General features: G+C 38.0%; 1 protein-coding gene across 1 annotated transcript; it reads right to left on the minus strand.

Moving 5' to 3' along the window:
- Positions 1-3077: 3077 nt before the first annotated feature.
- Positions 3078-20342, minus strand: LOC306888635 (extracellular calcium-sensing receptor-like; the record flags this gene model as incomplete). Its single annotated transcript, XM_079447075.1, has 7 exons — positions 3078-3979; positions 4071-4194; positions 4404-4631; positions 4705-5493; positions 5689-5980; positions 6100-6347; positions 20160-20342. 7 exons carry the CDS (start codon positions 20340-20342, stop codon positions 3078-3080), a joined length of 2766 nt encoding a protein of 921 aa, XP_079303201.1.
- Between the last annotated feature and the right edge of the window lie 4333 nt (positions 20343-24675).

Genomic DNA, 24675 nt, shown 5'->3' on the forward strand with positions numbered 1-24675 from the left:
CCAACAAGATGGGCTATTTGCACAGTGTAAATAGACACTCCGTTTTTTTTTCTCTTTTGGTTTTCCATCATTTTTGATGTTATTCCTCGATCCGAGAAGAACATTTGTTGAGTTATCCTTGCAAAGATTTTCCGTGGCTCAGTGGTAGATCTCTCAACCATCACACCAGAGACCCGAGTTTTAGCCCAGGTCGTGACAGAAAAACCGAGTCACACATGGACCCAGAAACACTCACCTCCAAGGACCTGTTGGCAGTGAAAAACCGAGTCACACATGGACCCAGAAACACTCACCTCCAAGGACCTGTTGGCAGTGATTGCCCAACATGAGTCATCGTTCCAGCGCCATGAAGCTGTTCTCAGCCATCAGGAGGAGCTAATGACCAAACACGCTCAACTCCTGGCCGATGTGATGGATTCCATCCGCTTCACCCCTGAGTGGCAACAGGCCTACTTCAGTTGCAGAGCCTCGATTACCACCTCCCAAGTCCTTTTCTGGGGATCCTAATTCCTGCCAGGGAGATTCTCAACGATCTGCCTCCCTCAGGATCCTCACATGCCATAGCCTACTAGCCTGGACAACTTCTTTGTTGTCCAGCTTCAACTTCTAGACGTGACCTAATGACGTTGTGCCATGCTCAATTTCCCATGAAAACCTACCCGTGCCACTCAAATTAGAAAACATTATTATAAGATAACTGTTGTGAATCGGGCTAAAGTAAGGCGATAGTTTTGAACACTGGCTGGTTATGTACTTGCTTAAATATTGATTTTGGATAAATTTCAACCAAAAACAAGTTATGGACTGCAGCTTTAAGAACTAACTTTATGTTTATTTAAGTTAATGTATAAGCGATATCATGTCACAATAGCCTCCTATAATGACATTTATACAAGCAGCCTTGGTATGTGCAGTAAGATGGAAATTGCTATCATAGCATAGTTTTGGCAGTTTAGTTTTCTTATTGAGAGCATTGAAAGTAGTTTACCTAACTTTTAACGTAACGCCCATGCGAACGATTTTCTTAGTATCTGTCAACATAACTGACAAACAGCAAAATATGTGAAATTTAATTTTTTGTTTTATTATTATTATGCAATAAAAGAACAGCAAATACAATTAGAGAGACAAAGTAAGAACAAAAGACAATGAGGGTTACAAACAATAATCCAAAGCATACTGTTAGTTTATAAGATTTACACCATGAAACAGTCTTACATGAAATAGAATTAGAGTTTCTTTAAGAGTTTACATACACATCAAAATCTTTCCTGAAAATAAAAAAGGAGTTTTCTTTTAAAGTTTACATTCATGAATGAAAAAAACAATAGATTAATAATACATTTGCATTGAGAAGGGTCTAAATTCAAAGAGCAACCAAAACAAATTGGGGTGCTTATACAGAAGTTTGGATATAAATATTTTTTTTAACAAAATTGGAAAAGTCAACCCAAAACGCTTTACTATAAGCACAGTCCCAAAACAAATGGCTGATTGTTTCTTCAGACTGAAGGCAAAAGTAACAATTGGGGGAATTAAAATTGACCAGATAGCAATTATAATAATTTTGATAGAGACTTTAACAACTTTATTAGATAAGAATTTTTGTCGAAGCCAAAACTCTTCCCATTCTATATCATTAAATATATATATCATTAATATCCAAAAACTCACACAAGCAGGTTAAGAAATCTGAGATCTATTAATAATTTAATGAATGTCTTTGTTTGACATGGTATTGAGAAGACTTGGGTCAAAAAATAAGTTAGTGTTGTCAAAAAGAGGAGAATTTAAAGAAACTTTAGGGCCAGACTTGATTAAAGGTGTAATACAATCAGGAATTGCACAAACAGTTGTTCTCTTGGGGGGATTGGAAGAGGGAATTCTTGCATAAATTGTTCATAAGTAAAAAGGACACCACAATCATCTAAAAGTTGACTTCCCATTAGTATCCTATGTTTATTATAAATAAATAAATTACGAACCATTTATATTTTTCTGGTTCTCATGAGGACCGGAAGAGGTGTAAGGCTACTCTGAAGCAGATTAGAGAATAAACATATTAAGTTATGGCAGTGATTTGATAATCCCCAGGAAAAATGGAAACAGGAAAAAAAAAACAAAAAAAAAAAACTTTAAGATTCTTATAACACTAAATGTAACAGACTTAGCAAAATATAGTGTAATAACATTTAGAATGTTTTTTTTTTTTTTATTTCAACTAACATATACCGCTTTGATACTTCCAGATAGTCAGGCCCAATTTAAGCTGTGCAAGTCTGCATGCATAGACAATTATTTTTGATATAGAGATTATACAAGGATTATACAAGGACAAGGATATACTCATTTTTTAAGTGTCTTCATTTTAATCAGTGTCTGGTGCAGTAATAATAATAAAAAATAAAATAAACTTTATAAATTGTTTTTTAAACAATGCTTGTAATCTAGTCAAATTTCATTTGCAGTTGACATATTGCAATTTACATATTTATGAGGTTTAAAACATAACATGCACATAAGAGGTTTATAAACATTTGCATATAAATGTAAATTATAAAATTATATGCCAAATCAATGTCTGGATGATTTACTGTGTGTAATGCAGAAAGGTGTAATAAATACAGGCCATTGTTTCTTATTTATTTCTAACTGCAACAAGTCATTGTCTTTTATAAGGTAGTCATTGTATTTCATAATTTATATAATGCAGGCCCAGAATATGGCTGTCATAGAGAGAGTTACTATAAGTGCAGTCCAAGGCTATACTGAAGAGAGCAGAAATAGAGGTTTAGACTCACCCACAACTGCATAGTAGTGCTGCTATTGTGATGATGATACGTGAATCCATCAGGATTACAGAACTGTATTTTTGCTTTCAGTTTCAGCAGTTGTTATGAAAGCCATTTTCAGTACCCAAATGGCCAAGAAATATGTTTTAGCCTAAATTCTTTCTTTATACCGTTTACAGCCAAAATACTTTTTTTTTTTTTTTTTTTTTACTTGTATCTGTTGGTATAGAATTTTATAGCAGAAATGTATTTATCACATCATCTTTGTTTCTCAATAGATAAGATTTATGAAGACTTCCCTATCATTTGTTTTTTGGTATTTTTATCTGGTTTTAGTAAAATGATATAACATTTTGGTGTAAATATGCAAAATAGTAAACCAAAACTTGAAGCTAAAATAGCAAATATCTGTACAGCTACAGTAAATTTTCCAGGAGAACTGACATAAGCTGGGATAAATGTGAGCCAGACAGCACAGAATATGAGCATACTGAATGTAATGAATTTGGCTTCATTGAAGTTATCAGGGAGCTTTCGAGCAAAAAAAGCCAGAACAAAACACAAGATTGATAGCAGGCCAGTATAACCCAGAACAGCCCAGAAACCAACAGGTGAACCTAAGTTACATTCAAGGATGATCTTTTCTCTGTAATAGCTCAAATTCATATATGGGAAAGGGGGGGATATTGTTAGCCAAAGCACACAGATTATCAGCTGTATTAATGTTAAGGAAACAACACTGAGTCTCTGTTGAAGAGGACCAAACCATCTCATGACATTACTTCCTGGAAGTGTAGCCCTGAAAGCCATTAATACCACTATTGTTTTCCCCAGAACACAGGAGATACAGAGGACAAAAGTGATCCCAAATGCTGTGTGACGCAACATACAGGACCATTCAGTGGGCCGACCAATGAAAGTTAGTGAACAGAGAAAACACAGTGAGAGTGAGAAGAGCAACAAGAAGCTCAGCTCTGAGTTGTTGGCTCTGACAATAGGTGTCTCCTTATGAAGATAAAACAGGAAAGATATTATTGCCGTTAATAACACCCCAAAGAAGGATAAAATACAAAGCACCATTCCCATGATTTCTGTATAGGAAAGGAATTCAACCACTTTTAATACACATTTGTCTTTGCTTGCATTCGACCAGTACTCCAAATCACAAGGAAAACAGTCATTAGAATCTGTGAAGGAAAAAAGAAAAATGGACAGCATTATATTTTATCATATGTTCATGAGAGGTACTCAAGTTTTTCTTTGTTTTTGTTTTTTTACCAGTTGCATTGGTGATTTCTCCCTCTGAACATGGAATGCAGTCATAACAGCAGATAGGTCGTCCTTTTAGCACAGCCTTCCGAGTGCCAGGGGGGCAGCTCTCACTGCACACGGACACAGGCAACTATGCAAAAAATTATTTGTCTCACAAAACATGATGAAATCTTAAAGTAATTGATTGTCTCCATGGAATAATTGCTTTTATGCTTTTGTACAATTGCTTTATACATATTTCATACAAGCTTTTTAACTGTTCTTCAGTTGTTGTTCTTTCATAATTTAGATGATTATATTACATGCCCCCTTATAATTTATTATATAAAATTGATGTACCTGTCCAATGTTTCTTGTCCATAAGACACGTTCCTGATTGACCCGAAGGCGTTGTTCTGAAGACAGTGAGCTGTCATACACTCCCACATGCTCAAACTGCAGACCTACATTACCAGCAGGCTGCCAGTTCACCAGGTCATATCTCGCCACTGGATCACCACTTGCATCAAAGAAAATTTCTTCACCTGTTTTAACAGTGAATCTCACATCCCTCATATACGCCAACATCTGAGAGGAAAGACCAGATACATTATTAGCTTCAGGATGATTTTCTACTGTTGTGTTTTGTGCTCTTGTATACCTTTTGTGGTGTGGGTTGTTCTTTTGTGCTACTGTTGGTGGAGGATTTCAAGTCCTTTAATGCGTTATGGAGTGTATGTGCAACAGCATACACTGCAGTGTACACTTTATTTGCGATTCGTAGCTCTGATACATCAGTATATTCATTTTGCAGCTCTGCCAGTTTCTCTGAGCCAGTACAGGCACCACTATCAGTGGTCCTGAAAGAGCACTGAAAAGTTGTTTCCCAGAATTCTTTTAAAATTTCATTGTTTGGCTCTTGATCAGGGTGCACATTCACTAGGAACTCTCGCAGGCCCATTAGTTTGGCATTTGCTATAGCAAAACCCACAGCTCCAGAAAGGAATCTGTACTCCTTTGTTTCTGCAAGAGTTCGAGAAGTGATCCAGGATTCACTGCCAACCCACTGCAGCCCTGTGATGTTATGTTGCACCATTACTTTCAGGAGGGGAATAAAATCTCCTAATGCAACAAAAGCCACCACCACCTTGGCGGTGCCCTTCTTTATCACTTCTAGTGTCTTCAGAAACTGCTCTTTTGGATCAGTGCTTAATATGGCCTCTGCATATTCAATACAAACCCCCTCTTGTTTTGCAGCCTCCTCAAAGGCTGCAATACCATTATTACCATAGTCTCCACGACTCCTGACCGTCCCAACCCAAGTCCAGCCAAAGTGCTTTACAAGCTGAGCCAGTGCTCTGCTTTGGTAATAATCACTGGATATTGTTCTGAAGAAGGATGGATATCTTTTTCTGTCACTCAGGCAAGCACATGTGGCAAAATGACTGATCTACAAACAGAACCACTTTATATCAGTACTATACAAATAATGTAATTTTTATAAACATTACAAACGCTATAATCTAAACATTGCTTTCTATTTTTTACAACAATTGCTTATCATTTTAATTCAAAGCATTTATAAATGGTGCATGTTCCTGTGCTTCATCATGATAACAAGGTGTAGATACGTAAGAGTTCTTACAACAGGTATGCTGAAAGGACCAACTACAGAAGCCAGTGCTATGGTGGGAGAGGAGTTTGACTCTCCAACAATGGCAGAAACAGCTGGTGGTCTAGAGCAGGATGTATCACTCAAAGTCTGCTTATAACCATTCATCAAAGACATGCTTGAAAGAATAGTTTGAGCTATAGAGCTACAGGAATCATATATCTTATAGCCCAAAGAAACCCCAGGTAACAGGTGTGTGCTATTGTTTATCTCCTCAACAGCAAAAATCAGTGTCTGAGCAAATTTAAACCCACGCAAGTTGAAGCTGTGAAAATAGAGCATCAGTTGTGTCTCTCATTCTTGCAAGATAATCAGAATTATTTATTTACTTATTTTTTTAAAGAATCTCTAATGTCAATTCCAAAGAGTTGTTTTCATACAGACCTGCCACATGTTGTTGGTTCTGGTTTGGAAGTGAAGTTAAGCATCTTTAACAGAGCACTTCTGTGGAATGATAAAACTGCCCCAATATTGATATCTTTTTGTGCAGAAAGTAGAGGGAGGACAGGCTGACCAAGCAGTCTGCAGACTTGTGCTGAAGCTGGAACATAGACCCCATAGACCAAGAGCAGTAGTTGCAGCAGTGACACAGTCCTTTTTGCCATGCCAACATGTATGCAGGGCAGGAACCTCTGAGAAAGAAAAGGGACAGTGCTTCCTTTTATTGTGTCTTCAAATGCCCATTGGGGTTGGCATATTGAATACCTAACTATAGACTGGCTATTTTATTTGTACAGATTTTCTTGTTACACCCTAAAGTTTCAGAAGTTGTAAATTGCAACGACCCCAAACTTGATGGAATGGTTCCAAATCCCAATTGCTACTCAGACAAGAGCACACAAATCCAGTCCACTGGGTATCACTATAATAAGTACAAGGATTATGGAATTGTTTATGTAAACGTTAAGAAATTGTTTATGTCAGTTTATAAAATTTATGCTAGGACATTTCTGCATCATCTAGTGATCCTCATGACAAAAAGGAAGCAAAGCAATTTGATTCATCAAAGCATTGCACAAATAAAAGACAATGACATTTTTATGTTGATCATTTTGACTATTTTACCTATGTCTATGGAACACAAAGCGAGAACAGATAAAATTACATTCAAGGGTGCAACAGCCAAAATATAAATAAATAAATCAGCATACCTCCACAACCATTTGGAATTTAGCATGTTTTTATTTTATTTTATTTTGATTTAATAAAAAATTACAAATGTATTATAGCTTAAACAAAAATTTTTTAACTAATATTTGTGGAATCATAAAAGCAGGAAAAAAATGCATGTGTATATATATATATACAGAATACGAAGAGTTCAGATGTGAAAGCCTCTAAGTACCATCTGAAAATTTCTTCTAAAATGATCATTTTTATCAGTATGCTATGTTTATGTTCAGTTATTTCACTGTAATTGCAATGAAAATAACCTATTCATTGGCTTTAAAGTGAAATTACTAAGCCAATATATATATATATACAGTGCCCTCCATAAGTATTGGAACAGGAAAGACAAAATTGCTCTGTTGGCTGTGGAGTCAAGACATTTGCAAATATGATTAAAACATGAATATGAGACAAAACTACAGAATGTCACATTTTATTATTAGCCGTTTCAACACGTATATGTTTTACCAAATAAAAAGAACAGCACTTTTAGAGTTCATCCCACTCATTGATGTGAGCATAAGTATTGGGACAGTTCAACATAAGGCAGATATAAAAGATTAAAAGCTATTACATAGTTGCAGATCCCTTGCGCACAATCACAGCAGTGAGTCTGTGACCCATAGACATCACCAGACTCTTGGTCTCATCCTTTGAAATGCTTTTCCCAGCCTTTAGTGCTGCCAATTGTTGCTTGTTTTGGGGAGTTTCTGCCTTAACTCTCCTCTCCAGCTGGTGAAATTCATGTTCACTCGGAATCTAAGACGTTCCATTTCTTTGCCCTTATAAATTCCTTGACTGAACTGGTCCTGATGCAATATGAAGCACTTCCAAATTAATCTGGTGGCATTTTCTTGAATATTGGTAAGCAAGATGGTTTTGTACCCTTCCAAATTCATTCTGCTACTGTCATCATGCATTAAGTCATCAATAAAGTTGAGAGGGCCTGTTCCAGAGGCAGCCATGCATGGCCATGCCACGACACCACCTCCACCATGCTTTACAGATGAGGCTGTATGCTTGGGATCATTGCAGTTCCCTTTTTTTCTCCACATTTTTGCTTTCCCTTCACTTAGATAAAGTTCATCTTTGTCTCATCGGTCCATAAACACAGTACCAAAACTCTTCTGGCTCACCTTTGTGCTTTTTTGCTAACTCTAATCTTGCCTTTCTATTTTTGGTGCTGGTCAGAGGTTTGCATCTTGCTGTGTAGCATCTGTAATTCTGTGTCAAAGTCTCCTGAGGACAGTAGATTGTCAGAGCATCACCCCAGCTTTCTGGAAGTTGGTGATTTTACAGACACGTCTTTTAGGATTCATTTTCACAGCTTTTATGATTTGTCTGTGATCAACTACTGTTGTTTCTCAGCCGATCAGGTCGTTGTTGGTTGCTGGTGTCGCTGGTGGTTTCCAAACTCTTGATTTCTCCATGCCCTTTGTTTTTGCTATAGCTCTTAACTGACTTCCTCTTTTCTTTTAGCATCCAAATTGCTTGCTTTTCTCTCAAAGTCAGCTCCCTTGTCTTCATCCTGGATTGTGTGTGTCATCATCGAATGCAAGATTCAGAATGCAGAAGTAATGGATATAACTGATACAACATATTCCCTGCTTTTAATATCTGAAGAATTAATGCAACAGGACACAGCTGATCACTTAGAATGACCTGTGAGGCAACTGTTCCAATACTTATGGTCACATCAGATAGGGGGATGAAACTCTAAAAGTGCTGAACTTAGCTGGTAAAACATCTATGTGTTGAATCACCCAATAATAAAATGTGACATTCTGTAGTTTTGTCACATATTCATCTTTTAATCATATTTGCCCCCAAATTCTATTAAATTCAATTCACATTTATTTGTATAGCGCTTTTCACAATACAAATTGTTGTAAAGCTGCATAGACAATTTGGTGGTTTTGTATGTTCGTTCAGGGTTGGCATCATCTGAGGTCCTCTGAAGTGTTGGCATCATCTCTTGTCAGTCGTCTCAGATCTTTGTAAGGGTTGGATCTAGACTGAAGCTTGTTGGGATGCCCATCCTGTGGCAGAAACAGAGAAGCAAATAGAGGAAAAATTCTAAAACCAAGCAAATAATGATTTGTTCAACCTATGTGAAAGAATGATAATGTCCAATTGATAAGATATAATTGAAGTACAAGGTTATGAGATGGCTAAAGAGATGTGTCTTTAATCTAGATTTAAATAGAGAAAGTGTGTCTGAACCCCAAACATTGCCAGGAAGGCTATTCCAGAGTTTGGGAGTCAAATGTGAAAAAGCTGTACCTCCTTTACTGGACTTTGCTATTATCTTACAAAAAGTCCAGAGTTTTGCGACCTTAGCGAGCGTGATGGATTATAATGTGACAGAAGACTATTTAGGTATGCGTAAGCTAAACCATTTAGGGTATTATAAGTAGTGATATTTTGTAAATGTGTAGAGACTGTAAGCCAGTGTAGAGACTGCAAAATTGGATAATATTTTTTTGACCCAATAAGGACTCTAGCAGCTTTGGACTACCTGTAGCTTGTTTATTGAAGATGCAGGACAACCAACTTGTAGTGCAATAAGTAGTACAATAGTCCAGTCTTGAGGTTTTGAATGCATGAACTAGCTTTTCTGCATCAAAAACAGGTAACATGTTCTATAGATTGCCAATGTTTCTAAGATGGAAGAATGCTGTTTTTGTAACATGTGAAATATGATTAGATTCTTTCTAAAAAGACAAGTTGCTATCTAATGTAATGAGTATTACTGTTGTACCATGGTGCAGTATGTTGTTTTTTTTGGATGGGCAAAAGCTTCTAATGTATTAGAAAATATAGTGCCATTATTGCTAGTCATTTTCATCTAGTTCATGTGCATTTATGGGTACATGGAGCAGTTGAGATAAACCAGACAGGTTATTTGTGAATCTATCTTTAGTGGTTGGAACAGTAGTTCTACCCAGATGATAAGGGGGAGCCATATATCCATAATACGCAGCATGCACGATACAAGGTAGTGGTCAGTAATATAATCACTTTGAGGTACAATACGTATATCAGTTAGATCAATTCCATGCAATATAATTAAATCTAACGTATGATTAAAATGATGAGTGGGCTTTGTGACATTTAACTTGACCCCAAAAGAGTTTATCAGGTCTGCAAACGCAAGTCCTAACACATCATTTGTATTATCAACATGAATGTTAAAAGTCTCCAACAATTAACACTTTCTCAACATTAACCAAGAGGTCTGAGAGGTATTCTGTAAACTCTTAAAGGAAATTTGCATACGGCCTTGGCTAAACGGTAGCCTGAGCAAGAGATATGAACGATTTTTTCTGCATATCTGACAGTTAAAAATTAAACAGAAGTATTTCAAATGAGTTAAACCGGTATCCTCTTTTTTTATTGTTTATTTTTTTGTAGAACAAAGCTAGCGTACATGGATTACAATAACTATATACAAGCCAGGGTTTGCATTAAAGGAAAAAGCCCTTATTTTAATTTAGCATTTAGGGAATCTATTCTTAAGATTCGATATTGATATTTGCATGATTAATCGATATTAATCAAAACGTCCAACTTACACCTTGTTAACGATACCTCGTTAACGACTTGTCCAGCAAGCGTTAAAATCAGCACGTTATCTCTTAACAATGCAGTTTTATTCCCGTGGCCATGATAGTAACACAGAATTGATTAGTAAATTTTGAGCATAGGTAACGCAATCTTTGGCAAATAGTTTAAGACTTGAAAATCACATTGCACCAGACAAAGATTCCTTTATAAAATCAAAGTTTATTTGCTACTCTACAACACTACTAAGCTACAATAACATAAAACATAATACGTAAACACAAACATTGCAATTAATTATTTTGATATGAAGAGAGTTTAAGGTTCTAATGCTCGTTTTCAAGAATGCTCTAACTTCAACCTGAGGGAGTCACAAGCAAGGAACTTTAATATCTTTACACTTAAAGATGAATGCAACCAGTTTCCAGCAGAATTATGAAGAATTGTTTGATTAATTGCTTTCAGTCGAGTTTGACAGCTGATCGGGTGTTTCCTTTCCTGGTCGAGGGAACCCCGGGTGCAGATTGGCTGCTGAAATCGCTGTTGCATGATGTCACTGGGGATGCCCTCTTGCCATTGGTTGGTTTCTCTGTGACGTGATGACGCTCTTAGGTTCTTATGGCTTCAGATGTTAAAGTTTCTTTAGAAGTTTGATTAAGTCTTGATAGTTGTTCAATGCTCGGCCAGATGTTAATGGCTGGAAGCGCTTAACAGCGCGATCAGAGCAGGAGCCGAAGTTTCAAACAGCGCGCGAGCAAGAAAAGAGAGCACGCACCAAAGTTGGGTGTCTGTCTTTTAACGGGCTGATCTCAGTCTGCCCCTTTTGCTGTTTGATCCAATCACAAGTGTTTCTATAGGGCGGAGCCCCGCCCCGCATGGCTCAATTTTCCGTGCGTAAATCCTTTGCTGAATTATTCCATAACATGAAGAGCATGTCCTAGCAGATTCCTATAAGTGTTTTAATCATACATTATGATGAGAAAGGTCAATTTTCATCCACACCAAATTATTGCTGACGCAACTAGCTTTCATTCGAAATCAAACACCACGTATTTTGCATACCCAAAGTATTTAGATTTTTGATAGATATCAATTTCATCTATTACGTGGTTAAGGCATAGATTAAACGATCCTAAATTCTAAATAATCACACCAAGCATGTGAAACTAAACAATAGTGATCGGGAAAAATTAGACATCAAATGATTACAACAATACCATAGATTCAAATAGCACAGCAAGCTTAACCTGTTAACCTTTGCCCCCCATTTTGGGCCTCACAGGTGAAAATAACCTACCTAAATTAAAACGGTAACAGGTCCTGACAAAGTGTGCTACACAAACAAATTAGGTATCTTTGGAACGAAGACACTCTAGGCTTTACTATCCATCATCCAGAGTTGATAATGCTCAAAAAGATAAAAAGTTATAGACACTGACGTGCCTTGAAAAATGTTTTTCCACACTGAATGTTTTTTACTTCATATACAAATACATGAAATAAGTCCTGGAGCAATCCAGAAAAGTAATGGATTGAAAGCCACATGTTTCATGAGTTTATATTTCAAATTTGAAGAAGATACCATGAAAAAAGAGATTCCTGCAATATTTTTTCTGAAATTATTTATAGTCCCCCCACCCCCCTGTTTGAGGAAAAATAACTACCAAATGGATTGCAGAATTATACAAACTATTTTAGTCATTATACATATTCCTGCATAGTTTTTCAATTCTAAAATAATAGACAGAATTTTAGACATCATATAAGTGATTTATTTGTGCACTAAAAAATACAAAAATAATTGAGTAATAAAAAGGAAAAAAAATAAAAATGCTTTGTATATAGTATGTATACTGAAGTATTCTGATTGCCAGACATGAAGTGATATTGGCAGACATGGTCATACAGTCAGTAATCACATGCTGATGTGCCTCCATACAGATGATAATCATACAGATGGGCCATATAATCAATAATAGATGATCATTGAATTACAATGATAACCGTCATAGAATCGGTAATAAACACGCTGATGTGCTTCCATACATATGATAATCATGCAGATACGGCCACATTCACCACACACACATATAAAAAATGTAGAAGAAAAAAAAACAGTTTTTTATGTAAAAAGCAGATCGCTAAGTTACGCCCCGCTCAGATGTCAGCTGCGTCACGCACTGGCAGGAGAGAGCGCCAAATTCAAATAAACTATATTCCGCTTTTCTGATACTTTTTTTTCCGTGTGCGGTCTCATTCTGTTTGTAAAACTGTATGCTACAGCACCGTGTTGTTTTTTTACCACCAAGACGCTGTTTTTGAGCGTAATTTATTCCATAACGGAAGCAAACAATAACTCTCCCGAAGAAATGAAATATAAACAAAGGAATATTCATCCTTATTACAACGTTAATGTTTCGTTGGACTAAAAGTGCTCGCTGGGATTTTGTTCTGTGGACCCTTAACTCTTTAACTAAACTGGGATTTCAGCAGTGGACGCGTTTGTGACTCGTTATTACAATGAATCTGGTACGTACTGCTTTTTTATTCTGCATGTTTTGATGTGTACTGCTTACGCAAATGAAGCAAATACATTCATTATAAGCTTTCCATAGAAAAACAGCGATCTGTCTTCGATGCTTGAGGCTTAGACCTTCAGAATGATATATAGTTTGTCAAGATTAATGATATTCTTTCAGGTTAAATTCATTCATAAACATTAAACTAGTGGGGAAAAAAATCCTTCAGTGCGCCGTCGCTCTGGTAAACGTTAACAGGTTAATTTCATTTCATGAAATACAACCTGAATACATATTGTAAATATATTGTATATGTTGCTTTTGAGTATATTGCTTCAATAGCAGCAACAATTATAATTTGTCCGTTTTTGAAATACTTAAGCAAAAGACTTGAGTCTCGTTGTCTGTTAATAAGAAGTAAAGGCGCGTTTCCTTTGGAATGTGAGGAGGATGAGAGGAGCGTTGTCCAGGGGTCATGAGTGTCCCGTTGGGCATGTATCTGTGAGACTTCAACGTCCAGTCTCATCATAAAAACGTCTCTCCTGGTTGATACAATCATTGAATTACATGTTAAAAAGTCAGGAGGTTGTGTCCAGATCCAGAGGTCTTTGTCCTGTTTCTGGCCGAATTATGTTTAAGTGATAAGAAAGCCACAGTAAAGTCCTGTTCTGGAATACGTCCAGATTTTTCCACACATATATCTTTCGTTTTAGGGGTCTCGTGAGACGTTAAGGAGAGCAGAGCAGGATGCTTGGGCGTGGTGCTGGTCGTTAATTAATTTTACAGTCACAGATAGTGAAAAGAGCACATTTCTCCGGAATGTGCTGTCTTGAAATTATTTTGTGTGTTTGTCCTGGTCTACTTAGGCACTACACAAGAAAAGAAAAAACTAAACAAAACAAACACTCTAGGGGTGACAAGCCACATTTATACACACCTGAATTACCGACTGTTTATCTTTCACTGCAACCCGAATTCCGGAAATGTTGGGATGTTTTTTTTTTTTTTTATTAGAATAAAATGAAAATTAAAAGACTTTCAAATCAACTGAGCCAATATTTTATTCACAATAGAACATAAATAACATAAGAAATGTTTAAACTGATAAATTCGAGGTTATGAGTTTCTGGAGTTTTGGTGTTGGAATTCGGTCCCATTCTTGTCTGATATAAGTTTCCAGCTGCTGAAGAGTTTGTGGTCGTCTTTGACGTATTTTCCGTTTAATGATGTGCCAAATGTTCTCTATAGGTGAAAGATCTGGACTGCAGGCAGACCAATTCAGCACCCGGACTCTTCTACTACGAAGCCATGCTGTTGTAATAGCTGCAGTATGTGGTTTTGCATTGTCCTGCTGAAATACACAAGGCCTTCCTTGAAATAGATGTCATCTGGAGGGGAGCATATGCTGCTCTAAAACCTTTATATACCTTTCAGCATTCATAGTGCCTTCCACAACATGCAAGCTGCCCATACTGTATGCACTTATGCTCCCCGATACCATCAGAGATGCTGGCTTTTGAACTGAACGCTGATGACACGCTGGAAGGTCTCCCTCCTCTTTAGCCTGGAGAACACAGCATCTGTGATTTCCAACAAGAATGTCTAATTTGGACTCTTCTGACAATAGAACGCTTTTCCCCTTTGAAACAGTCCATTTTAAATGAGCCTTGGCCCACAGGACACGATGGCGCTTCTGGACCATCACATATTTTCTGGAAGTATTCCTGGGTCCATTTAGTAATGTCAATGACAGAATCATGCCAATGAGTGATGCAGTGTTGTCAAAGATTTCTCCAGTTTCTCTGAAACTTTTGATGATGTTATGCACTGTAGATGATGAGATTTGCAAAGCCTTTGCAATTTGATGTTGAGTAACATTGTTTTTAAATTATTTCACAATCTTTTTATGTACTCTTTCACAGATGGGAGAGCCTCTGCCCATCTTTACTTCTGAGAGACTCTGCCTATCTAAGACATCCCTTTTATGTTACAGACCAGTTGCTAGATGTTCTCCCAGCTGAATCTTTTCAAAATGGATTGCTTTTTCAGCCTTTTGTTGCCCCTGTGCCAACTTTTTTGAGACCTGTAGCAGACATTAAATTTGAAATGAACTAATTTAGTGGATAAAAGTGTAACATTTCTCCGTTTTAATATTTGTTATGTTATCTATGTTCTATTGTGAGTAAAATATTGTCTCATGTTATTTGAAAGTCTTTTAGTTTTTATTTTATTAAAATTTAAAAAACGATTAATCGTTTGACAGCACTAGTTATTATATAACAGGGCTGTCCAAACTCGGTCCTGGAGGGTTGGTGTCCTGCAGAGTTTAGTTCCAACTTGCCTCAACATATCTGCATGGAAACTTCTAGTAAGAGCTTGATTAGCTGCTTCAGGTGTGTTTAATTAGGGTTGGAGCTAAACTCTGCAGGACACCGGCCCTCCAGGACTGAGTTTGGACAGCCCTGTTATATAAGAAAGTTTCTCAATAAATTCTGACTAGGGCTGTCACGATATTAGATTTTTCATACCACGGTTATTGTGGCCAAAATAATTCACGATATCGATATATCGCAATATTTATAGAAACTTTGGGAAATCAGCCAAATAAATTTTTACTTCGTTTATTTAGTTTTTCTTTATACCCAGTGAACGTAAGGAGACTGATAAACACGGAGCACATGTATATTCACTTCTTCTTCAGATCACAGTTGACCTGAGACTCTGGCTTTCTCTGTCTTAATAACAAAAGAGAAAATACTGTAAATTTCAACAGCATGATGAATAAATATTAACATAATAACTGATACTTTAACCTGTTAACTTGTGTACCTGTATTTTAATCTCTTTAACATATAGTTGCGCCGGCACCAATGAAGTCATGCAGTTAACCTGTTAACGTTTACCAGAGCGACGGCGCACTGAACCGTTTTTTTTTTCCCCCACTAGTTTAATGTTTATGAATGAATTTAACGTGAAAGAATATCATTAATCTTGACAAACTATATATCATTCTGAAGGTCTAAGCCTCAAGCATCGACGTCAGATCGCTGTTTTTCGATGGAAAGCTTATAAGGAATGTATTTGCTACATTTGCGTAAGCAGTACACATCAAAACATGCAGACTAAAAAAGCAGTACGTACCATCATCATTGAAATAACGAGTCACAAACGCGTCCACTGCTGAAATCCCAGTTTAGTTAGACAGGTAAGGGTCCACAGAACAACATCCCAGCGAGCACTTTTAGTCCAGCGAAACAATAACGTTGTAATAAGGATGAATATTCCTTTGTTTACATTTCATTTCTTCGGGAGAGTTATTGTTCGCATCCGTTATGGAATAAATTACACAAAAAAAAAACAACACGGTGCTATAGCATACAGTTTTACAAACAGAATGAGACCGTCCACGGAAAAAAAAGTCTCAGAAAAGCGGAATATAGTTTATTTGAATTTGGTGCTCTCTCCTGCCAGCGCGTGACGCACGCTGCGACGCTGCTGTCATCTCAGCGGAGCGTAACTTAGCGATCTGCTATTTACATTAAAAACTGTTTTTTTTTTCTTCTACATTTTGTATATGTGTGTGTGGGGAATGTGGCCGTATCTGCATGATTATCATATGTATGGACGCACATCAGCGTGTTTATTACCGACTCTATGACGGCTATCATTGTGATTCATTGATCAGCTATTATTGATTATATGGCCCATCTGTATGATTATCATCTGTATGGAAGCACATCAGCGTGTGATTACTGACTGTATGACCATGTCTGCCAATATCACTTCATGTCTGGTAATCAGAATACTTCAGAATACATACTATATACAAATCATTTTTTTCAATTTTTTTTCCTTTTTATTACTCAAATAATTATTTTTGTATTTTTTAGTGCTCAAATAAATCACTTATATGATGTCTAAAATTCTGTCTATTATTTTATAATTGAAAAACTATGCAGGAATATGTATAATGACTAAAATATTTTGTATAATTCTGCAATCCATTTGGTGGTTATTTTTCCTCAAACAGGGGGGTGGGGGGACTATAAATAGTTTCAGAAAAAATATTGCAGGAATCTCATTTTTCATGGTATCTTCTTCAAATTTGAAATATAAACTCATGAGACGTGGCTTTCAATCCATTACTTTTCTGGATTGCTCCAGGACTTGTTTCATGTATTTGTATATGAAATAAAAAAACATTCAGTGTGGAAAAACATTTTTCAAGGCACGTCAGTGTCTATAACTTTTTATCTGTTTGAGCATTATCAACTCTGGATGATGGATAGTAAAGCCTAGAGTGTCTTCTTTCCAAAGATACCTCATTTGTTTGTGTAGCACACTTTGTCAGGAACTGTTACCGTTTTAATTTAGGTAGGTTATTTTCACCTGTGAGGCCCAAAATGGGGGGCGAATGTTAACAGGTTAACGCACTTCTAATTCAGTTTTAATGTGCGCCTAGAACGGCCACAGATGAGGCATTAAGTGCATATGGCACTGTGACCAACTTAACTGTGACCAACTTACAGAGTTTAAAGTAGCAATGTGATAGCTCAGTTTTTCTAGATCAGTTTTAATCGTGTGATATATTTAAACAAAGAAATCAAGTACTATGCACATGTATTGGCCATGACATAGGCTGTGTTCGAAATGGCATACTTGCTTACTGCATACTGCTTACTGCCCAGTACACAGTGTATACTGCCTACTATTTTTTAAAGAATAGTGTGTGAAACAGCATTCAATAAGCAACAAATATTTCAGAGTAGTATGCTTAATTGTCACATGACAAACACAAACATTAATTCAGCACAGCTGTGAAGGTTGTTACCTTACAAACAAATGTGCTAACTATTCTTTTTTCATAGGCTTGTTATTAAGGCTTCATATTAGTAAACAGTATTGGCCAATTGAACTCATTTCATAATTGAATAACTTTATATAGGCTATAGACTGAACTGAATGAGCTGTCTTTAACTGAACAATATTTTTGGCAGTTACACTAAGTGGAAAAAGTAATATAATCTAATTACACTAAGTGCTAATAATGATAAATTATGTTTACAATAAAATAGCAGCATTTTCTTTAGCAACAGGTGTGTAAATAGTAGTTAGATGGCAGATATTTATAATGTAGTACATTATAAAACAGTATGCAATAACATATTAGACAACAACATTTTAGTGTAAATTATCATAAATTTTATTTGATGAACGCCACTTTATTGGGACAAAAACCTACTAACAGCTAAGCACACTGTATTATTAATGAGGTACTTAATCTCCACTTTTCAAATATTTACTTCACTCGTATCAACAGCAGCTCGTATCTTTTACTCTCTCCGCCACTGATTGTACAGAAATACACGTGTCTTCTGCAGAGCTGTTTATCACAGGCAGGCATTGGTGGGCGGAGTTAATGTAAATAGCCTCTGACAACAAATCGGTCTATTTGTCTTTAGAGTAAATACACTCCATTTCTTTTTAGAGCTGTTTGCATCGGAATTGAATTCTGTTTGCTTAATTGAAATAATATATAAATAAATTATATATATATATATAACTAGAATTAATATATTACTGCAATATTACTATTATTATGTAATATCTTTGAAACAATGTATAAAGCGCTATAGAGATAAAGGTGACGTCATTTGACTTCATCGGAAAAGTGCCGTAGAGATTAAAGTACAATTTATGTCCTACAAATGATATTGTTTTTAAATGCACAGCGATAGTTTGTAGATTACATGAATATGTATAAACATGCATATACAAGTGTAACATTTATAATTATTATTCCCCACCTCCAGTTTACTCACGCGTTTGAAGATGAAAGGTCACATGGAGTGCGTTGCATTCTGGGAAACAGTACCCCACGCAGCGTCTTCAGATGCATACATCAAATTTCAGCAAATGTAGCAGGTAATCCGGGCATTCCATGCATACAAAAAATTCACATACTATTCACAGTTTTCACACAGCATACTGCAGTATAGTAGGAGTTTTATGATAGTATGCCATTCAGAACACAGCTTCTGTACTGATTTCAGTATACTTGAGTTATATTTAGCAGATTCTGGCAAATATAGTAGGTCATCCGGGTATTTCATGTGTGGCAAGTGTAATGTTGTTACACTAGATTATTGAAATTATTATTAATTAATGGTACTAATGTACGGGGCTTTTATTTTGAAATCCGAATTAGGAGAAATTACATGTGATGTATGGTCTTGTGGCTACAAGCACATGTAAGTGTTATTTTCATTTTTTTATACAGGTATATTTTTATTTCTTACACATTGTTTTTGGTTTTCTCCTTTTTATGAATCTGTTAATTTATTCAAAATGTTAAGTTCTGCCACGCAAGTTATGTCGTGAGTAAGCACGAGGATAGAGCTGATGTAATTTCCGGTAGCTCGCTCTCTTTCGCGGGATGTCATGGCGATGAGAGGTGTGTTTTTATCGGCTCTTCAGAAAAAGTGCTTAAACATTGTTAATTACTTGTCATTTATGCAATTTCTGTGTGAAATGTTTTTGTCACTCTTTCTTTATTGAAAGACTAGTAATTCAAGTTATGAACGTTGTAGGAGTATGTTTATTCAGAGTATGAATTCGTGTAACGGCCGCCATTACACGTGCGCTACTGAGTTTCATTATTTGATGATTTCTTTGGTAAAACAGAGTATAAAAGTTTCATCGGTGTTATAAGTTATACATTTATGATTGACTAAAGTTATATCTGTTTACTTTTAATGATCCATGATAAGTTTCAATGCATTTTCTGTTAAATGAATAGACCTTAAAGTATTGTAATGATTGACAGGCACGGCTAGACCAGAGGTTCTACCTTTTCTGTCTGATGGTCTGTTATGTTTCAATGCAGGTATGTGAATGGATCATTATATTATTGTATTGTTTTTCTGTATTTTCCTTTTCTTGACATTATATTATCATAGTTCTTGAATTGCCAATGTATATAGTAATGCACTCGCTCTCTTTCGCGGGATGTCATGGCGATGAGAGGCACGGCTAGACCAGAGGTTCTACCTTTTCTGTCTGATGATTCTGTTATGTTTCAATGCAGAAACTGAGAAGCCCAAAAGTAAACAACGTAACAACTGCATCCACCTGTGAAGTCTCTTTTATCAACACACACAACGCAGAAACGAACCCACTACATATTGGTACCGTGACCCGTCGTTTGGTTTGCTGATTGCTGACCAACTGGGGTGCTGCAAGGGTGTACATCTCCGGGGACTCTGTCAACGTCTTCGCTGGTGATCTGCTGGACTGGAGTGGTTTGGTTTGCTTGTTGCTGACTGCCTGGGACGCTGCAAGAGTGACTCTTTCCTGGGACTGTGCTGATGTCATCGTGGATCTGCATGATTGGAGCGGTTCGTCATTGACTGGTTTGAACTCTGACTTCCTTATCTTTCGAAGGGACGATTCTTTCTGTAAAGGAATTATGGACATTTTACTTTGAGGTAATTTTGATTTCGTATCAAATTTATTCGTGTGTGCATTACGCGAATTGAGGGGATTCATTATGACAGATGACAAGGAGGAAAGGTTAGCATTCGAACATAGCATAATGATGGCTGGTAGAGGAAGGGGTGCACTACTAGCCACACCTGACAGAGGTTTTCAGTTTATGGGTCCTGAGTATGCAAGCACTGGGAGGGGTGGATTGCTGAGATCATCAGTTGATGCTAGGCCTGACATGAGCTGTAGCCCAATAACAAAATCAGGCAACCCAGAGTATACCAAACATGAATCAGGACTTCCAAGTGACATGAGTAACCTTGTCAGACAAATTGGATCTGAAATTGGCGAAGCTATCAGAGACAGTCTGTTGCAGACTAGACATTCAAGTCTGTCACCTAGTGGGTGTTTTGGAGAAAGCACTAATGTTTCTGACACTAAGATGTCGAATGCGACCATTATCGATGCTTCCAAGTTAAATTTGGTACTGAAGTCTGAGATAACCGCACCACCGTATTATCGTGGAGATGGTACAGATAAGTGCTCCATGATGGAGTGGGAAGAACTGCTGCGAGTATACCTTAACAAAAAAGAAGTGGTAAACTCTGAAAGGGTTGAAGAAGTTACAAACAGACTAATGGGGAGGGCTAGGGATATCATAAAAGTCTGGTTGAGTAACAGACTGGTTACTCCGACTGTAGATGCTGTTTTCACAGTATTGAGACACCATTTCAGTGATTCCAGTAGCTCAGGAATGCCTTTAGCCAATTTCTACTCTGTGAAACCTTACTCCAATGAAAGTCACCTGGATTATTGGATAAGGTTGAACAAAGCAGCTGAGGTGGCTGAGCAGGGCCTTAGGGAGGAGGGCAGAACTTTAGAAAATCGAAGTAGAGAACTGGCTGTAATGTTTATTCGCCACTGCCCTGATAAGGAACTGTCTCTAGTGTTCAAAAGCAAACCTGCACAGTCGTGGTCCGCTTCTGAGGTCCAAGAGAGATTGGATGAGATGCTTAGGGAACAGAAAGTAATAAAGCGAGTTGCATGTCAACAAACAGCCAAAGTTCTTGAGCCTATTGATGATTCAACTTCTCTGTCTCCTCATAGGTCAGAAACAGCCACACCAGCAACAGATAATGGCGCTTTAGACAAAGTCCTGACCATGTTGGAGAAGGCTCTTGTTTGCAATGCACAGTCTATGCGTGGTGGTTGGTCTAAGAATCCTAGCAGACAGAGCCGTGAATGTAGAGTTTGTACTAGCAAAGATCACAGCACTACTGCTCATTGCAAGATGTACAATCTCTGCTTTAAGTGTTTTTCTTCTGGGCATATGAGCTTTAATTGTGAGAAAACTGTGCCCAGGGAAAGCACTGGCAGACGAGGTGATGACGGGCCTCAGGGAAACTAGAGAGCCTCCATTGGGGGGAGGGCAATGCGGGGCAAAATGAAAGTTCCTCCATTGATACTGATGCAGAGTCGATTTATTCATTTTATTGTGAGAGTGTAAGCAAAGACAAAACTGTGATTTTTCAAAATACTATTCAGTCAATGCGGAATGACAGTCTGTTTTATACAAGTGTTTTGGTACAGGACAAAGTTTGTCTGAGGGGGATGCTGGACAGTGGCTCCATGGCAACTACTTTGAGTGCCGATGTGGTACCTCAACTGAGAGAAGCTGGAGTTCTGGATCAAGAGTTGTCTCCCCTGTCGAACATTGTCCTGGTTGGGTGTGGTGGGAAGCAGACTAGTCCTGAAGGTTTGTGTGATCTGAAACTTGAGGTATATGGGGTCCATTTTAGTGTCCCAGTTCTTATTGTGAGTGGACAAGTGGACCAGCTTATCATTGGTACCAACGTGCTGAAACCTTTGATCAGAGAGATGAAATCTAATGAGGGATTCTGGAGAGTTCTAGATAAACCAGACCAATCAAATCAGAGTGAAGATTGTCAGTTTCTACGTATGCTTTCAAGCATTGAGAGGTGGAAGGGTAGTACTATCCCTGACAAGGTTGGTACTTTAAAGTCCAAATCTGCTGTGATTTTGCAGCCAATGAGTGAGCACCTTGTCTGGGGTCGGCTGCCATCAGGATTGAAACTCTCAGTGGGTAGTACAGTTGTGATTGAACCTAGTACTTCTCGCTGTGTCCATCGAAACATCCTCGTCGGTAGAGTGATCTCGCCTTTATGGGGCGATGGTTGGCTCCCAGTAAAAATGATAAACCCCACAAACTCTGAAATTGTGCTGCGCAGAAATACGAAACTGGCTGATGTCTACCCATGCATCGCTTTGGAAGATTTTGATCAGGTGCCAGAGCAGAGAGTTTTCCAGAATGTGGCCATGAGTAGCGGCAGTTCTTGTGGTAGCTTATCAGCAAAGAGCTCAGTGTCTGGTGCCGGGCACGTTAGTGACAGTCGGTTGGAGGAGCTGGGCCTCAAAGACTTGAATGTGAGTGATTGCGAGGTGATGCCTTTTTGGAGAAACAAGCTCATTGATTTGATAAAGAAATATGAGTGTGTTTTTTCTAGACATTCGTTGGATTGTGGTGAGGCAAAGGGTTTCTGTCATCGAATTCGTTTGACTGATGACAGACCTTTTCGCTTACCTTACCGCAGACTCTCACCGGCACATTACCACAAGCTAAAGAAGACTCTAGATGAAATGGAGCAGAAAGAGATCATCAGAAAATCATCCAGTGAATTTGCATCACCGTTAGTGTTAGTTTGGAAAAAAAATGGGGACCTGCGACTGTGCACTGACTTTCGGTGGCTGAATGCTCGTACGGTGAAGGACGCGCATCCCCTCCCTCACCAGGCGGATGTTCTGGCAGTGCTGGGGGGGAATGCTTTGTTTAGTACCATGGATCTAACATCTGGGTACTATAACATTCCTTTACATGAAGAGGATAAAAAATTTACAGCCTTCAGCTCCCCCCTTGGGTTGCATGAGTACAACCGCTTACCCCAAGGTCTTTGTAACAGCCCCGCGACGTTCATGAGAATGATGCTAACTGTTTTCGGTGATCAAAATTTCATGAGCTTGCTCTGCTACCTGGATGACCTGTTGGTTTTTGGTAAGAATGAGGAAGAAAGCTTGCAGAGGTTAGAAATGGTGTTTCAGCGTCTCAAGGATCATAATTTGAAGTTGTCGCCTTCCAAGTGTAGGTTTTTACAGAGGTCGGTAAAATTTTTAGGTCACATTGTTTCACAGGAGGGAGTGGCTAGTGATCCAATGAAAGTAGAGGCTATTATGAATGTGACAGAAAGGGATGTAATGGAGGCTGATGGTGTCACCCCTTCAGTGGGCAAAATAAGGTCCTTCTTGGGGATGGTTATATACTATCAACATTTCATTGAAAATTGTTCCATGATCGCAAAGCCTCTCTTTCAGTTGATGACCGGTCAGAAGAGACCTAGGAAAGGGAGGGGTGTTGGAAAGAGGTCAGTAGCTGTCCGGAAACTCACTCCTGACGACTGGACAGATGAATGCAAAGGGGCATTTGAGAATCTTAAGACTGCACTGGTAAATCAGGTCTTACTTGCTCACCCTGACTTTTTAAGACCGTTTATACTGTCTGTGGATGCTTCAACGAGTGGACTTGGGGCCGTGCTCTCCCAAATTCAGGAGGGTCATACGGTTGCAAGGCCAATCGTTTTTGCTTCAAAGTCACTTAATCATGCTCAGTCTAAGTATCCAGCTCATAGGCTTGAATTTTTGGCTATGAAATGGGCCATTTGCGATAAATTCAGCCATTGGCTTCGTGGGCACAAGTTTACGGTTTGGACAGATAACAACCCGCTCAAGTATATTCTGACCAAACCGAGGCTTGATGCTTGTGAGCAGAGATGGGTCACGAAGCTGGCTCCTTTTGAGTTTGACATACAGTACATACCTGGACCGAAAAACGTTGTAGCAAAAGTCGGGAGCCTTTTGCTGCTTCCAAGATCCTACACAGACTGACCAGAACACCATATGACATTTTGAGGCAGGAGGCGGAGACGCTTGGGGTTGAGCAGGTGAAGGGTATGTTTCATTTGTCCTGTGATCGTACAAAAGGGGAGGTTGTTGAGGATAAGTCTGGGTCACAGAATTGTCATGAAGTGACTAACCTGGTTCAGAGTTTTGTTGAAGGGAAAGTTTCCTGTGAGGAGATGTCAGCTGTGATCCATTCTCATCGTCACTGGGAGGAGGGTGCTGCAGCTAGAGCAGTCGCATATGTTCAGCA

Source organism: Barbus barbus, assembly GCF_936440315.1.
Source record: "Barbus barbus genome assembly, chromosome: 22".
Classification (NCBI taxonomy): domain Eukaryota; kingdom Metazoa; phylum Chordata; class Actinopteri; order Cypriniformes; family Cyprinidae; genus Barbus; species Barbus barbus.